The sequence below is a fragment of the Perissodus microlepis genome, chromosome 17 (assembly GCF_051167445.1).
Source record: "Perissodus microlepis isolate ML-2025 ecotype Zambia chromosome 17, ASM5116744v1, whole genome shotgun sequence".
NCBI lineage: Eukaryota > Metazoa > Chordata > Actinopteri > Cichliformes > Cichlidae > Perissodus > Perissodus microlepis.
Genome location: NC_140477.1, coordinates 26,837,742 through 26,852,891, shown reverse-complemented (window position 1 = coordinate 26,852,891; position 15,150 = coordinate 26,837,742). Strand labels below are relative to the sequence as shown.

General features: G+C 41.7%; 5 protein-coding genes across 5 annotated transcripts; all 5 read right to left on the bottom strand.

Annotated features, from left to right (window-relative positions):
* Nucleotides 1-1,352: 1,352 nt before the first annotated feature.
* On the bottom strand, nt 1,353-4,385 carry LOC146369775 (leukocyte elastase inhibitor-like). Its single transcript, XM_084910069.1, has 7 exons — nt 4,276-4,385; nt 3,480-3,663; nt 2,710-2,847; nt 2,509-2,626; nt 2,265-2,407; nt 1,964-2,131; nt 1,353-1,795 (listed from the first exon to the last, which is right to left on the bottom strand). Exons 2-7 carry the CDS (start codon nt 3,645-3,647, stop codon nt 1,385-1,387), a joined length of 1,146 nt encoding a protein of 381 aa, XP_084766195.1. The 5' UTR covers nt 3,648-3,663; nt 4,276-4,385; the 3' UTR covers nt 1,353-1,384.
* On the bottom strand, nt 3,678-4,944 carry LOC146369774 (leukocyte elastase inhibitor A-like). Its single transcript, XM_084910743.1, has 3 exons — nt 4,744-4,944; nt 4,276-4,570; nt 3,678-3,700 (listed from the first exon to the last, which is right to left on the bottom strand). The coding sequence occupies exons 1-3, from the start codon at nt 4,942-4,944 to the stop codon at nt 3,678-3,680; spliced, it is 519 nt and encodes a 172-aa protein (XP_084766869.1).
* Nucleotides 4,945-5,196: 252 nt separating this feature from the next.
* Nucleotides 5,197-6,629, bottom strand: LOC146369773 (leukocyte elastase inhibitor-like). Its single transcript, XM_084910070.1, has 4 exons — nt 6,509-6,629; nt 6,063-6,246; nt 5,491-5,628; nt 5,197-5,407 (listed from the first exon to the last, which is right to left on the bottom strand). Exons 2-4 carry the CDS (start codon nt 6,228-6,230, stop codon nt 5,222-5,224), a joined length of 492 nt encoding a protein of 163 aa, XP_084766196.1. The 5' UTR covers nt 6,231-6,246; nt 6,509-6,629; the 3' UTR covers nt 5,197-5,221.
* A 1,474-nt stretch (nt 6,630-8,103) lies between these two features.
* On the bottom strand, nt 8,104-10,445 carry LOC146369772 (leukocyte elastase inhibitor-like). The gene is made up of 6 exons (XM_084910744.1): nt 10,236-10,445; nt 9,466-9,603; nt 9,265-9,382; nt 9,021-9,163; nt 8,720-8,887; nt 8,104-8,551 (listed from the first exon to the last, which is right to left on the bottom strand). The coding sequence occupies exons 1-6, from the start codon at nt 10,401-10,403 to the stop codon at nt 8,141-8,143; spliced, it is 1,146 nt and encodes a 381-aa protein (XP_084766870.1). The 5' UTR covers nt 10,404-10,445; the 3' UTR covers nt 8,104-8,140.
* On the bottom strand, nt 10,434-12,864 carry LOC146369771 (leukocyte elastase inhibitor-like). Its single transcript, XM_084910741.1, has 7 exons — nt 12,845-12,864; nt 12,246-12,438; nt 12,045-12,162; nt 11,801-11,943; nt 11,500-11,667; nt 11,032-11,326; nt 10,434-10,456 (listed from the first exon to the last, which is right to left on the bottom strand). The coding sequence occupies exons 1-7, from the start codon at nt 12,862-12,864 to the stop codon at nt 10,434-10,436; spliced, it is 960 nt and encodes a 319-aa protein (XP_084766867.1).
* Nucleotides 12,865-15,150: the final 2,286 nt, after the last annotated feature.

Sequence of the window (15,150 nt, the reverse complement as noted above, 5' to 3'; positions counted from 1 at the left end):
GTGGGTCGATTTGAATGATCCAGATGTAAGTGCAGCCACTCAGCCTCTACTGCAGATGTGTCACAAATTAATCTTGTAGTAAACTATGGCACTTGGCCACAGGTGGCAGTAGTGGACTGACCTCCATTTGAGACCGCTCCAGCTACTATGTGATAGTCAGTAGATCTGCTACAAATTGCAGATCATATGGAAGTTTTGGAAATAAGTCATGAATATTCCTTGCTTAGCATTAAAAGTAAACATTTCTAGCTCTCCCCCACACTCAAAAACAGATGACAAACCTACTGACACACCTGAGTCACTCACTTTCTTAAATCCACTCACTCTCACTGGCTCTGTTTATTACTAAACTTGTGTCTCCCTTGAGGAGTCAACTATTTAGTGGAGTGCCCACTGAAATTGATCATAAGATCAAAGTCATAATTTCCATTTTGTTGAGATGCCCTGCTCTCTGTATCAGAATTCCTCTCCTGATATTGCTGCACCTTTACCTCTCTCAGTGCACATGGATCTATTGTTATATACAAACTGATTACCAGTTCTGTCTCTCCTTCATCTGCAGCTGATTCTTCTCATTTCAAGGCTGTATGTATAAAGCTTCTATCAGAATGTTAAAGTGGTGTGCTGTATGTTGCTGTCTACAGCCTGAGGAACATAAAAATAACAGTGGCTCCACACTGCTCTCCAACTGTCGTTGGCATTGTGTGCATCTGATCTCAGACTCTATGTTATGGTTCTGGGTCATTTTGAACCAGCGTTCTCAGTTTTCTTGCATTTTTGTATTATATTAAGTTTATTATTTTAAGGATTTATTCTATGGTTCCTAGATTGTTCTGTTTAGTTTATTAGACTCCCCCTTGTGTCTTTGCCCTCTGTATGTCTTCCTTTATTTAATTGTGAGTTCTTGTGCTTTGTTTCCTCTCCCTGTTTTGTTCCATCATGTTTCCCCTGCCTGGCATGTCTGTGCTCTCCCTCGTGTTCTCTCTCCCCCTCCAGTCTGTGTCTCGGTGTACTTCCTGTTTTACTTTGATAGTCTCCCGTCATTGAACATCACGGTGTTTGCTCCTGCCCTGTCTCGTTATGGTTATTCGTTATCAGCTGCCCGTTCCATAGATACTAATGCACCATCATACGATCAGAGATACAGACTCTTGATAATAAGTTGGAGTTTCCTCTTCAGTCTGGAGGACACAGTATCTATGTTCTCTAAATCTGCTAGAACTTGTGCTTTTATACAAGTACCATCTATTTTATTAAAATAAAAAATGTAATGAAAAATAGAGTTCGTAATTAGCAAAACATCACAATACAAAACTCCATTAACTTTATTTCAAACATTTATTTTAATTTGAATTGCACCATCATCTTCCTCTGCTGCTTCTGTCTACTGAGGAGATGAGAATCTGCCAAAGAACAGGATGGACTTGGTCTTATTTTGTCTGATGAAGAAGAGGAAGGGGTGATCTGCTCTGAAGTGTGTGTCTGGTATATAACAACAAGCGCTGATCATAGCACCTGTGGCTGCAGCGGCCTCTGTGCCCTCCTCGTTCACCTCCACAAAGGCCTTGTGGGCCACCGTAGACAGGAAGAGCCTCCCTTCACCGTTCATGCCAGACAGGTCAGCCCTTCCTGCACAGAACACGTCCTTCATACCCAGTTTAGCCAGAGGATCATTCAGTTCGTAGTCTTCCTCCAGCTTGAACTTTGGCAGGTGAACAAGAACTTCTGAATAGGTGTTCATGCTTTTCCTGTCAGTCCATTCATTCAGCCTCTCCTGTGTTAGCTCCTTCTCCAGCTGGAACACAGTTAATACATTTTGTCATATTTCTTTTGCTCATATTTAAATTCATTTTATACATGAAATCAGAAGCAGTCTGTTAAATGATCAAATTTAATAAATTCAAGTAAAGCAGAAGAGTTTTTGTGTCTTTTCTTTACAGGAACTTGTTTCTAGGCTGTGTACCTTTAGCAGAGGGTCTGAGCCGTCTGAGGACTCCTTAGGCAGCAGAATGAACATGCTGAGCTCCTCACCCACATAGGGCAGCTCCAGGATCTGCAAATCATGGTCAGCAATGTAGTTGTAGGGAAGCTTCTTCCTCTGGTACATCATCTGGACTGGTACGGTCTCATTCTGACACACAGGAAATCCAGGCGACCAGATCATGTTATCATAAAGCTTCTGATGGTGTTTACCTTAAACATTTTACAGTTTCCTGTATTCAGACTTTGTGTCCAGATTTTGTAACCTTCAGTTAAATTTCTACCTGTTTGATTTTAAAGGGCATCTCTTTGGTGTTTGCCTCTTTAAACGGGTTCTTCCAGTTGCCCTTGAAGTAGACAGCATTGACCAGAGCCAGTCTGGTATCTTTGTCGACTGTTCCTGGCTTAAGAAGGTCTTTTATCTTATCTGACAGGAAATACAGAGACACAACAATATTTCATTATAATCCACAGAGGATGCTAAAATGATTCCCTGCTGTTCAGGCTGTGGAAGATGCACATTCTCACTTTCTGTGTGCTGCTCGACCCAGCTGTTGATCTCTGCTCTGCACACCTCTGGAGCTCCGATGAAGTCCACAGTCTTCAGGTCTGCCTGGTAGTACTTCTGTGTGGCTTCAAGGAAGTCCTGCAGAGAGCAGACATCTGTTTACTAATCCAGTCTTTGTAATGAAGAACTTTATGAAGAGAATCATTGATGTGGACACTCACTGGGAGGAAGTGGGCAGTGTTTTCTCCATAAAGACGGTTGGCTAGTTTCAGGATGTAGGATGCAGACGGTGAGTTGATGTCAGCGTTCAGTTTCTGGAAGTCTGCATGGACGCCTTCACCTGAGCTGAATGAGAGGGCCTGTGTGGCATTGAAGACAAAGACTGAAAGGATGTGACACTGAACGACTCTAATGTAACAATTTATGGTCCAAAGGCAGAAAGTTGACAACTTTATTCTTTCAGCAACATGTTTAATAATAACATTTAACATATTGTCTGTCTCACTCAGCATCATGCTCTCAGTAACTATACTGCTTGTGGGTTTTATTGATTTTAATGCCATTTATATAACACATTCCATCCTCATATGTTAGACAGAAATTGCTGACGTCCCACTGGGAACATCTTGGGGTTCAGTGTTTTGGCCACATAGAAAATTAAGCTTTTTAAAGGTGTTTAACAAAACCCCAAAATTTACATTCTTTTTATTCATAAACCTACTGAGGACAAGATTTTGCGGAAATTTTGCAGTTTGTCTATAAACAGCACTCTTCTAGCAAAAAAGTTCAGATTTTCTTCTTTTTAAATACAAAAATAACAATAAATGATTTCTTCTGTATGGAAAACACAGTCAGCCACATCTGACAAGACGTTTTGTGGAAACAGGTCAAACTGACTGCTTTTAAAAGGCAACGAGGACTTGAAGTTGCACAGGCATGCTAGCTGATCAACTGATGGTGTGGTGCAGGTAATAAGTAACAGTGAGCTGACCTGAGCCATCTGAGCTGCAGTGTCTCCTTTAGCTCCCAGGTAGACCATGGCCAGGGCTGAGCTGATGCTCAGAGGAGAGACAAAGATGTTCCTGGCAGAGTTTTTCTGGCTCAAAATGCGGAACAGCTCCAAGGCAAAGACTGTGTTTGAGCTGCTGACGGCGGACATGGCTGATGGTGTTTTCCTGCAAACAACCGTTTAAACTGCTACAGCACTACATACTGAAAACATAACAAGAGACTTAAAGCAATGAGAAAAAACCTTTCCGGAAGTAACACCAGCACTGCTGGAGAATAAAGAAAATCAAAGGATTCCTATCAGAGTTATCTGTACACCAGTCAGCTTTGCATTTTTTAACAGCCTGAGCTGTTATCACATTAGCTGGTGTCTATGACTCAACCACACTTGACTCGCTGTGTGCAAAAAAGTCAAAGCAAAATGACAAGACAAAGAAAAGTAAAACTACACTCACACATAAAACAAGGAAAAATCCAGAGGACTACCTGATGTACAAGAGCACAGAACTGTGGTGAGACAGGAGACTGACTGCAGTCCTTCTCTCTGTATAAATAAGGTTGGTGGAAGGAACAAGGGCGGTCCAGTCTTACTGGTTATGGCTCATTTTCCAGAGAACAGCATTACTAAATCTCATGGGAAAATCTGAACTGAGAATGCTCAACTCTGATGGGAAATAAAATCCCAGACTGTAAGTTGATGAATCAGAGTGTTCTCTATAATGTGAATCATTATTTCCGACATATGTATGTGTCATCTGGGGAAGAAGGACTTTTCTTACCTAGTTGTTGCATGCCCAGTGCTGCAGCGGCCTCTGTGCCCTCCTCGTTCACCTCCACAAAGGCCTTGTGGGCCACCGTAGACAGGAAGAGCCCAGCTTCACCGTTCATGCCAGACAGGTCAGCCCTTCCTGCACAGAACACGTTCTTCATACCCAGTTTAGCCAGAGGATCATTCAGCTCGTAGTCTTCCTCCAGCTTGAACTTTGGTAGGTCAACAAGAACTTCTGAATCAACTTCCATGTTTTTCCTGTCGGTCCATTCATTCAGCCTCTCCTGTGTTAGCTCCTTCTCCAGCTGGAACACAGTTAATACATTTTGTCATATTTCTTTTGCTCATATTTAAATTCATTTTATACATGAAATCAGGAGCGGTCTGTTAAATGATCAAATTTAATAAAGTAAACTAAAGTGAAGCAGAAGAGTTTTTGTGTCTTTTCTTTACAGGAACTTGTTTCTAGGCTGTGTACCTTCAGCAGAGGGTCTGAACCGTCTGAGGACTCCTTAGGCAGCAGAATGAACATGCTGAGCTCCTCACCCACATAGGGCAGCTCCAGGATCTGCAAATCATGGTCAGCAATGTAGTTGTAGGGAAGCTTCTTCCTCTGGTACATCATCTGGACTGGTACGGTCTCATTCTGACACACAGGAAATCCAGGCGACCAGATCATGTTATCATAAAGCTTCTGATGGTGTTTACCTTAAACATTTTACAGTTTCCTGTATTCAGACTTTGTGTCCAGATTTTGTAACCTTCAGTTAAATTTCTACCTTTTTGATTTTAAAGGGCATCTCTTTGGTGTTTGCCTCTTTAAACGGGTTCTTCCAGTTGCCCTTGAAGTAGACAGCATTGACCAGAGCCAGTCTGGTATCTTTGTCGACTGTTCCTGGCTTAAGAAGGTCTTTTATCTTATCTGACAGGAAATATAGAAACACAACAATATTTCATTATAATCCACAGAGGATGCTAAAATGATTCCATTGCTGTTCAGGCTGTGGAAGATGCACATTCTTACTTTCTGTCTGCTGCTTGACCCAGCTGTTGATCTCTGCTCTGCACACCTCTGGAGCTCCGATGAAGTCCACAGTCTTCAGGTCTGCCTGGTAGTACTTCTGTGTGGCTTCAAGGAAGTCCTGCAGAGAGCAGACATCTGTTTATTAATCCAGTCTTTGTAATGAAGGACTTTATGAAGAGAATCATTGATGTGGACACTCACTGGGAGGAAGTGGGCAGTGTTTTCTCCATAAAGACGGTTGGCTAGTTTCAGGATGTAGGATGCAGACGGTGAGTTGATGTCAGCGTTCAGTTTCTGGAAGTCTGCATGGACGCCTTCACCTGAGCTGAATGAGAGGGCCTGTGTGGCATTGAAGACAAAGACTGAAAGGATGTGACACTGAGCCTGAGCGACCCTAATGTAACCATTTATGGTCCAAAAGCAGAAACTGGACAACTTTATTCTTTCAGCATCAGGTTTAATAATAACCTTTAACATACTGTCAGTCTCACTGAACATCATGCTCTCAGTAACTATACTGCTTGTGCGTTTTATGGACTTTCATGCCATTTATATAACACATTCTAGCTTCATATGTTATTTACATGATGGTATATTGTTCGAACAACGAAGTTTTGACGTTATAACGTGATATAGTTCTATTTTTCTTTTGCCTGGGTGGCAGCTCAACGCTTCCGTAACTGCTTTTAAAATACAACGAGGGCTTGAAGTTGCAGTCATGCTCACTGATCAACTGACAGCGCGGTGCAACTAACAAGTGACAGTGAGCTGACCTGAGCCATCTGAGCTGCAGTGTCTCCTTTAGCTCCCAGGTAGACCATGGCCAGGGCTGAGCTGATGCTCAGAGGAGAGATAAAGATGTTTCTAGCAGGGTTTGTCTGGCTCAGAGTGCGGAACAGCTCCAAGGCAAAGGCTGTGTTTGAGCTGCTGACGGCGGACATGGCTGATGGTGTTTTCCTGTAACATGCAAACAACCGTTTTAGCTGCTACAGCATTACATACCGGAAACACAACAGAAGACTTTATATTAAAGCAACGAGAAAAAGTGACTTTTTCAGGAGAGCGCATACAGACAGAAACCACCGCCCCACTCACTGAAGCTAAGACACCGGACACGGCGCAGCCCGTTTCAGAAACTTGTCAACAGCGACTCGCTTATCTGAACTACAAGCTACTTTATTCCCACACACATAAAACGAAGACAAATCCAGCAGAATACCTGATTTACAGGGTGAGATATTAGTCCAACTGCAGTTCTTTGCTGGGTGTAAATAAAGTTGGAGGATTGAAGAAGGACGATCCTACGGAAGAGGAAAGGGCTTCGGAGCGTGATGTCACGGGAGGGGGCGGGGCCAAGAGTTTTGGTTTGCAGGTAAACAGAAACAAATGATCCCTGTTGTCTTTGCTTAATGATTGGATTTGGTCCTGACAATCCACATTGCTGGCATCGTATCTTTCAACGTGTGTGTGGGTCGATTTGAATGATCCAGATGTAAGTGCAGCCACTCAGCCTCTACTGCAGATGTGTCACAAATTAATCTTGTAGTAAACTATGGCACTTGGCCACAGGTGGCAGTAGTGGACTAACCTCCATTTGAGACCGCTCCAGCTACTATGTGATAGTCAGTAGATCTGCTACAAATTGCAGATCATATGGAAGTTTTGGAAATAAGTCATGAATATTCCTTGCTTAGCATTAAAAGTAAACATTTCTAGCTCTCCCCCACACTCAAAAACAGATGACAAACCTACTGACACACCTGAGTCACTCACTTTCTTAAATCCACTCACTCTCACTGGCTCTGTTTATTACTAAACTTGTGTCTCCCTTGAGGAGTCAACTATTTAGTGGAGTGCCCATTGAAATTGATCATAAGATCAAAGTCATAATTTCCATTTTGTTGAGATGCCCTGCTCTCTGTATCAGAATTCCTCTCCTGATATTGCTGCACCTTTACCTCTCTCAGTGCACATGGATCTATTGTTATATACAAACTGATTACCAGTTCTGTCTCTCCTTCATCTGCAGCTGATTCTTCTCATTTCAAGGCTGTATGTATAAAGCTTCTATCAGAATGTTAAAGTGGTGTGCTGTATGTTGCTTTCTACAGCCTGAGGAACATAAAAATAACAGTGGCTCCACACTGCTCTCCAACTGTCGTTGGCATTGTGTGCATCTGATCTCAGACTCTATGTTATGGTTCTGGGTCATTTTGAACCAGCGTTCTCAGTTTTCTTGCATTTTTGTATTATATTAAGTTTATTATTTTAAGGATTTATTCTATGGTTCCTAGATTGTTCTGTTTAGTTTATTAGACTCCCCCTTGTGTCTTTGCCCTCTGTATGTCTTCCTTTATTTAATTGTGAGTTCTTGTGCTTTGTTTCCTCTCCCTGTTTTGTTCCATCATGTTTCCCCTGCCTGGCATGTCTGTGCTCTCCCTCGTGTTCTCTCTCCCCCTCCAGTCTGTGTCTCGGTGTACTTCCTGTTTTACTTTGATAGTCTCCCGTCATTGAACATCACGGTGTTTACTCCTGCCCTGTCTCGTTATGGTTATTCGTTATCAGCTGCCCGTTCCATAGATACTAATGCACCATCATACGATCAGAGATACAGACTCTTGATAATAAGTTGGAGTTTCCTCTTCAGTCTGGAGGACACAGTATCTATGTTCTCTAAATCTGCTAGAACTTGTGCTTTTATACAAGTACCATCTATTTTATTAAAATAAAAAATGTAATGAAAAATAGAGTTCGTAATTAGCAAAACATCACAATACAAAACTCCATTAACTTTATTTCAAACATTTATTTTAATTTGAATTGCACCATCATCTTCCTCTGCTGCTTCTGTCTACTGAGGAGATGAGAATCTGCCAAAGAACAGGATGGACTTGGTCTTATTTTGTCTGATGAAGAAGAGGAAGGGGTGATCTGCTCTGAAGTGTGTGTCTGGTATATAACAACAAGCGCTGATCATAGCACCTGTGGCTGCAGCGGCCTCTGTGCCCTCCTCGTTCACCTCCACAAAGGCCTTGTGGGCCACCGTAGACAGGAAGAGCCTCCCTTCACCGTTCATGCCAGACAGGTCAGCTCTTCCTGCACAGAACACGTCCTTCATACCCAGTTTAGCCAGAGGATCATTCAGTTCGTAGTCTTCCTCCAGCTTGAACTTTGGCAGGTGAACAAGAACTTCTGAATAGGTGTTCATGCTTTTCCTGTCAGTCCATTCATTCAGCCTCTCCTGTGTTAGCTCCTTCTCCAGCTGGAACACAGTTAATACATTTTGTCATATTTCTTTTGCTCATATTTAAATTCATTTTATACATGAAATCAGAAGCAGTCTGTTAAATGATCAAATTTAATAAATTCAAGTAAAGCAGAAGAGTTTTTGTGTCTTTTCTTTACAGGAACTTGTTTCTAGGCTGTGTACCTTCAGCAGAGGGTCTGAGCCGTCTGAGGACTCCTTAGGCAGCAGAATGAACATGCTGAGCTCCTCACCCACATAGGGCAGCTCCAGGATCTGCAAATCATGGTCAGCAATGTAGTTGTAGGGAAGCTTCTTCCTCTGGTGCATCATCTGGACTGGTACGGTCTCATTCTGACACACAGGAAATCCAGGCGACCAGATCATGTTATCATAAAGCTTCTGATGGTGTTTACCTTAAACATTTTACAGTTTCCTGTATTCAGACTTTGTGTCCAGATTTTGTAACCTTCAGTTAAATTTCTACCTGTTTGATTTTAAAGGGCATCTCTTTGGTGTTTGCCTCTTTAAACGGGTTCTTCCAGTTGCCCTTGAAGTAGACAGCATTGACCAGAGCCAGTCTGGTATCTTTGTCGACTGTTCCTGGCTTAAGAAGGTCTTTTATCTTATCTGACAGGAAATACAGAGACACAACAATATTTCATTATAATCCACAGAGGATGCTAAAATGATTCCCTGCTGTTCAGGCTGTGGAAGATGCACATTCTCACTTTCTGTGTGCTGCTCGACCCAGCTGTTGATCTCTGCTCTGCACACCTCTGGAGCTCCGATGAAGTCCACAGTCTTCAGGTCTGCCTGGTAGTACTTCTGTGTGGCTTCAAGGAAGTCCTGCAGAGAGCAGACATCTGTTTACTAATCCAGTCTTTGTAATGAAGAACTTTATGAAGAGAATCATTGATGTGGACACTCACTGGGAGGAAGTGGGCAGTGTTTTCTCCATAAAGACGGTTGGCTAGTTTCAGGATGTAGGATGCAGACGGTGAGTTGATGTCAGCGTTCAGTTTCTGGAAGTCTGCATGGACGCCTTCACCTGAGCTGAATGAGAGGGCCTGTGTGGCATTGAAGACAAAGACTGAAAGGATGTGACACTGAACGACTCTAATGTAACAATTTATGGTCCAAAGGCAGAAAGTTGACAACTTTATTCTTTCAGCAACATGTTTAATAATAACATTTAACATATTGTCTGTCTCACTCAGCATCATGCTCTCAGTAACTATACTGCTTGTGGGTTTTATTGATTTTAATGCCATTTATATAACACATTCCATCCTCATATGTTAGACAGAAATTGCTGACGTCCCACTGGGAACATCTTGGGGTTCAGTGTTTTGGCCACATAGAAAATTAAGCTTTTTAAAGGTGTTTAACAAAACCCCAAAATTTAAATTCTTTTTATTCATAAACCTACTGAGGACAAGATTTTGCGGAAATTTTGCAGTTTGTCTATAAACAGCACTCTTCTAGCAAAAAAGTTCAGATTTTCTTCTTTTTAAATACAAAAATAACAATAAATGATTTCTTCTGTATGGAAAACACAGTCAGCCACATCTGACAAGACGTTTTGTGGAAACAGGTCAAACTGACTGCTTTTAAAAGGCAACGAGGACTTGAAGTTGCACAGGCATGCTAGCTGATCAACTGATGGTGTGGTGCAGGTAATAAGTAACAGTGAGCTGACCTGAGCCATCTGAGCTGCAGTGTCTCCTTTAGCTCCCAGGTAGACCATGGCCAGGGCTGAGCTGATGCTCAGAGGAGAGACAAAGATGTTCCTGGCAGAGTTTTTCTGGCTCAGAATGCGGAACAGCTCCAAGGCAAAGACTGTGTTTGAGCTGCTGACGGCGGACATGGCTGATGGTGTTTTCCTGCAAACAACCGTTTAAACTGCTACAGCATTACATACTGAAAACATAACAAGAGACTTAAAGCAATGAGAAAAAACCTTTCCGGAAGTAACACCAGCACTGCTGGAGAATAAAGAAAATCAAAGGATTCCTATCAGAGTTATCTGTACACCAGTCAGCTTTGCATTTTTTAACAGCCTGAGCTGTTATCACATTAGCTGGTGTCTATGACTCAACCACACTTGACTCGCTGTGTGCGAAAAAGTCAAAGCAAAATGACAAGACAAAGAAAAGTAAAACTACACTCACACATAAAACAAGGAAAAATCCAGAGGACTACCTGATGTACAAGAGCACAGAACTGTGGTGAGACAGGAGACTGACTGCAGTCCTTCTCTCTGTATAAATAAGGTTGGTGGAAGGAACAAGGGCGGTCCAGTCTTACTGGTTATGGCTCATTTTCCAGAGAACAGCATTACTAAATCTCATGGGAAAATCTGAACTGAGAATGCTCAACTCTGATGGGAAATAAAATCCCAGACTGTAAGTTGATGAATCAGAGTGTTCTCTATAATGTGAATCATTATTTTCGACATATGTATGTGTCATCTGGGGAAGAAGGACTTTTCTTACCTAGTTGTTGCATGCCCAGTGCTGCAGCGGCCTCTGTGCCCTCCTCGTTCACCTCCACAAAGGCCTTATGGGCCACCGTAGACAGGAAGAGCCTCCCTTCACCGTTCATGCCAGACAGGTCAGCCCTTCCGGCACAGAACACGTTCTTCATACCCAGTTTAGCCAGAGGATCATTCAGCTCGTAGTCTTCCTCCAGCTTGAACTTTGGTAGGTCAACAAGAACTTCTGAATCAACTTCCATGTTTTTCCTGTCGGTCCATTCATTCAGCCTCTCCTGTGTTAGCTCCTTCTCCAGCTGGAACACAGTTAATACATTTTGTCATATTTCTTTTGCTCATATTTAAATTCATTTTATACATGAAATCAGGAGCGGTCTGTTAAATGATCAAATTTAATAAAGTAAACTAAAGTGAAGCAGAAGAGTTTTTGTGTCTTTTCTTTACAGGAACTTGTTTCTAGGCTGTGTACCTTCAGCAGAGGGTCTGAGCCGTCTGAGGACTCCTTAGGCAGCAGAATGAACATGCTGAGCTCCTCACCCACATAGGGCAGCTCCAGGATCTGCAAATCATGGTCAGCAATGTAGTTGTAGGGAAGCTTCTTCCTCTGATACATCATCTGGACTGGTACGGTCTCATTCTGACACACAGGAAATCCAGGCGACCAGATCATGTTATCATAAAGCTTCTGATGGTGTTTACCTTAAACATTTTACAGTTTCCTGTATTCAGACTTTGTGTCCAGATTTTGTAACCTTCAGTTAAATTTCTACCTTTTTGATTTTAAAGGGCATCTCTTTGGTGTTTGCCTCTTTAAACGGGTTCTTCCAGTTGCCCTTGAAGTAGACAGCATTGACCAGAGCCAGTCTAGTATCTGCGTTTACTGTTCCTGGCTTAAGAAGGTCTTTTATCTTATCTGACAGGAAATACAGAAACACAACAATATTTCATTATAATCCACAGAGGATGCTAAAATGATTCCCTGCTGTTCAGGCTGTGGAAGATGCACATTCTTACTTTCTGTGTGCTGCTCGACCCAGCTGTTGATCTCTGCTCTGCACACCTCTGGAGCTCCGATGAAGTCCACAGTCTTCAGGTCTGCCTGGTAGTACTTCTGTGTGGCTTCAATGAAGTCCTGCAGAGAGCAGACATCTGTTTATTAATCCAGTCTTTGTAATGAAGAACTTTATGAAGAGAATCATTGATGTGGACACTCACTGGGAGGAAGTGGGCAGTGTTTTCTCCATAAAGACGGTTGGCTAGTTTCAGGATGTAGGATGCAGACGGTGAGTTGATGTCAGCGTTCAGTTTCTGGAAGTCTGCATGGACGCCTTCACCTGAGCTGAATGAGAGGGCCTGTGTGGCATTGAAGACAAAGACTGAAAGGATGTGACACTGAGCCTGAGCGACCCTAATGTAACAATTTATGGTCCAAAAGCAGAAACTGGACAACTTTAATTTTTCAGAAAAAAAGAAAAGTAAGAAACCCCCCCCCCAAAAAAAACAAAAAGACCTTGTCCTGTAAGTTATATTCCTTTTGGAAGGTTTACTGTATGATAATGGGTATAATGGTTTTGTACATGTTAAGGTTATGCCTCAGTACTTAGTACCAAATAATCCTACCAACATGGTATCAAAGTTAATAGCAGTGGCCATAATCTCCTGCAATGATTACATCCAGCGGTATTAGGAATAAAGGACATTTCTATTGTTTAGTTTAACTGTTGCTAGTTTGCCATGTTTGTGCCTTACTATTTGCAACTTGTAAGACGTGCTATTTAGCCAATTTATGTTCTACAGCAGTGTGTAGAACATACCTTTTGGAGCCATGGCACATATTTCACGTTCGGAAAAAATAAATAGGGTTAGGGGTTAGGGGGTTAGGCATGTATCAAGTCCTACTGACACTGCTGGGCATACTCTGGACTTGGTCTTCACCTATGGTGTTTCCCTGACCACATGAACTTAAATGACATTGTTTTTAGCGATCATAAGTCAGTTTCTTTTAATCTGTCAACTCAGTCTCCTTCCCAAGGTTTTATTAGGCGCACTCAATGACTTAATTACAGTAATAGGTAAAATAATATTCTCATTGTGTTCTTTAGATATATTGCCTCCCTCTGACCTGTCTGGTACTCTCACCATCCTTGTTCCCACATTGTTATCCATCATCAACAGTTCACTGAGGCAAGGTTGTGTTCCATCCTATTTAAAACATGCTGAGGTAATTCCACTTTTAAAAACAGAATCTAGATGCTAGCTCTGCTAGTAATTATCGGCCTATTTCAAAATTCACATTCATATGTAAACTACTGGAAGAAATTGTAGAAAATCAGTTCAGGACCTTACTACACAGATTACAGATTTTTGACCCTTTTCAGTCTGGCTTTCTAAAGCAGCACTCAACTGAGACCGCTCTCTTAAGGGTCTATAATGATTTGTTAATGGCTTCTGATGCAGGAAATTTTTCTGTGATCATTTTGCTTGATCTTAGAGCAGCCTTCAATATCATTGACCACAAAATGAACAGGCTGAAGGTTTTGGCTGGTATATCTGGATCTGCCTTAGACTGGTTTTCCTCCTACTTATCAGATAGGACCTTTTCTAGGACTGACAGGTTTACCTCTAACATTGCCCCCTAACCTGCGGAGTTCCACAGGGTTCAGTTCTGGGTCCGTTATTATTTTCTTTTTACATGCTCCCTTTAGCTGGCATTATTCAATCATTTAGTGACATTTCTTATCATTTCTATACCGATGACATTCGGCTGCATATGTCCTTTAAACCTCATCAGCTGGATAGGCTGTGCACCCTAGTCCAGTGCTTAACTCAGGTTTCTGGTTGGCTTTGTAGCAACTACCTTGTATTAAACATGGAGAAGACAGAGACCATGATCATAGCTCTTCCTGAACTACATTCTAAAATCAGTCAGGTTGTTGCCCCTTTCTGTTCTTCTCCTGAGTCAAATATTTGAAATCTGGGAGTAATATTTGATTCTTCTCTGGGCCTGGATTCACATGTAAAATCTCTGTCTCGTTCCTGTTTCTTTCATTTAAAGAACATTTCTAAACTGTGAAAAATGGTCTGCTTAGCTGAACTGGAAAAAATTGTTCATGCATTTGTGTCATCACGTTTAGATTATTGTAATGCCCTGTTTACCAGCTTGGACAAATCATCTCTTTCTCGCCTCCAAACTATACAAAATGCAGCGGCCAGGCTACTAACATCTTCTAGCAAGCGTGCTCACATTACTCCTATTTTATATTCCTTACATTGGCTCCCAATTGATTTTAGAATACGCTTTAAAATTCTTGTTTTAACACTAAATGCACTAAACGGCCAGGCCCCAGATTATTTATCCAAGCTTCTTATAAAATATACTGCTGCTGCTTGTCTCTGCTCACAGACTCAGAGTTTGTTGGTTGTTACCCGTACACGACTGAAGACCAAAGGGGACAGAGGCTTTCGGTCTGTGGCACCAAGGCTGTGGAACAGTTTACCACCACAACTACGTTTGGTTGACTCTGTGGAATCCTTTAAAAAGCAGTTAAAAACTTTTCTTTTTAAACAAGCCTTCTGTTGATCAACACTTTTTAAATTTTAATTTACTATTAATCTTTTATATTGTGTATATTGTCTATTTTGTTACTTAACTTTCTGTTTATTTTAGTCTTTGTGTACAGCGCTTTGTGACGGCCTGTCTATGAAAAGCGCTTAATAAACAAGCTCTACTTACTTAAATAAAAAAATAAATAATAATAATCACACGGCATACCACCAAACAAAAATGACACAAAAAGGATATTGACAATTTTTCCCCGCGCACCAGGTATAGAAGAATTAGCTCAGTTTGTCCCCAGTATAACTTTTTTGTTTTTTTTTCTGACCACTACTCATGCTAGGGCCTTCATCCGGGTGAGAAATTTCTCCAGGACACAGGTCAGATTGACTACTTTTTCTTTTCTGTTGCTATTACCATGGGAATTATGTAATTTCTTCTTCGTTTTCTTCTGCTTACTGGCAGTTGGCAACTAATTTAATTAGAGCAGGTAGTTGTACTGCCTGCTATTGGAAGACAATGTAATTGCTCTGCAAGTTACTCACGCCGGTCGCAGGAACCAGA

Coding starts and splice junctions, on each gene's coding strand:
- LOC146369771 (XM_084910741.1), bottom strand. CDS start 12,864: ATGTGCCATGGCTCCAAAAG. Junction 11,944..12,044: donor GGTCGAGCAGCACACAGAAA/GTAAGAATGTGC, acceptor ATTTCCTGTCAG/ATAAGATAAAAGACCTTCTT. Junction 11,668..11,800: donor TGCCCTTTAAAATCAAAAAG/GTAGAAATTTAA, acceptor CCTGTGTGTCAG/AATGAGACCGTACCAGTCCA.
- LOC146369775 (XM_084910069.1), bottom strand. CDS start 3,647: ATGTCCGCCGTCAGCAGCTCAAACACAGTCTTTGCCTTGGAGCTGTTC. Junction 2,627..2,709: donor ACACTGCCCACTTCCTCCCA/GTGAGTGTCCAC, acceptor TGCTCTCTGCAG/GACTTCCTTGAAGCCACACA. Junction 1,796..1,963: donor GCTCAGACCCTCTGCTAAAG/GTACACAGCCTA, acceptor ACTGTGTTCCAG/CTGGAGAAGGAGCTAACACA.
- LOC146369774 (XM_084910743.1), bottom strand. CDS start 4,944: ATGATCTGGTCGCCTGGATTTCCTGTGTGTCAGAATGAGACCGTACCA. Junction 4,571..4,743: donor GTTCAGACCCTCTGCTGAAG/GTACACAGCCTA, acceptor ACTGTGTTCCAG/CTGGAGAAGGAGCTAACACA. Junction 3,701..4,275: donor ACTGGGCATGCAACAACTAG/GTAAGAAAAGTC, acceptor TTATGTTTTCAG/TATGTAGTGCTGTAGCAGTT.
- LOC146369773 (XM_084910070.1), bottom strand. CDS start 6,230: ATGTCCGCCGTCAGCAGCTCAAACACAGCCTTTGCCTTGGAGCTGTTC. Junction 5,629..6,062: donor CTGCAGCTCAGATGGCTCAG/GTCAGCTCACTG, acceptor AATGCCACACAG/GCCCTCTCATTCAGCTCAGG. Junction 5,408..5,490: donor ACACTGCCCACTTCCTCCCA/GTGAGTGTCCAC, acceptor TGCTCTCTGCAG/GACTTCCTTGAAGCCACACA.
- LOC146369772 (XM_084910744.1), bottom strand. CDS start 10,403: ATGTCCGCCGTCAGCAGCTCAAACACAGTCTTTGCCTTGGAGCTGTTC. Junction 8,888..9,020: donor TGCCCTTTAAAATCAAACAG/GTAGAAATTTAA, acceptor CCTGTGTGTCAG/AATGAGACCGTACCAGTCCA. Junction 8,552..8,719: donor GCTCAGACCCTCTGCTGAAG/GTACACAGCCTA, acceptor ACTGTGTTCCAG/CTGGAGAAGGAGCTAACACA.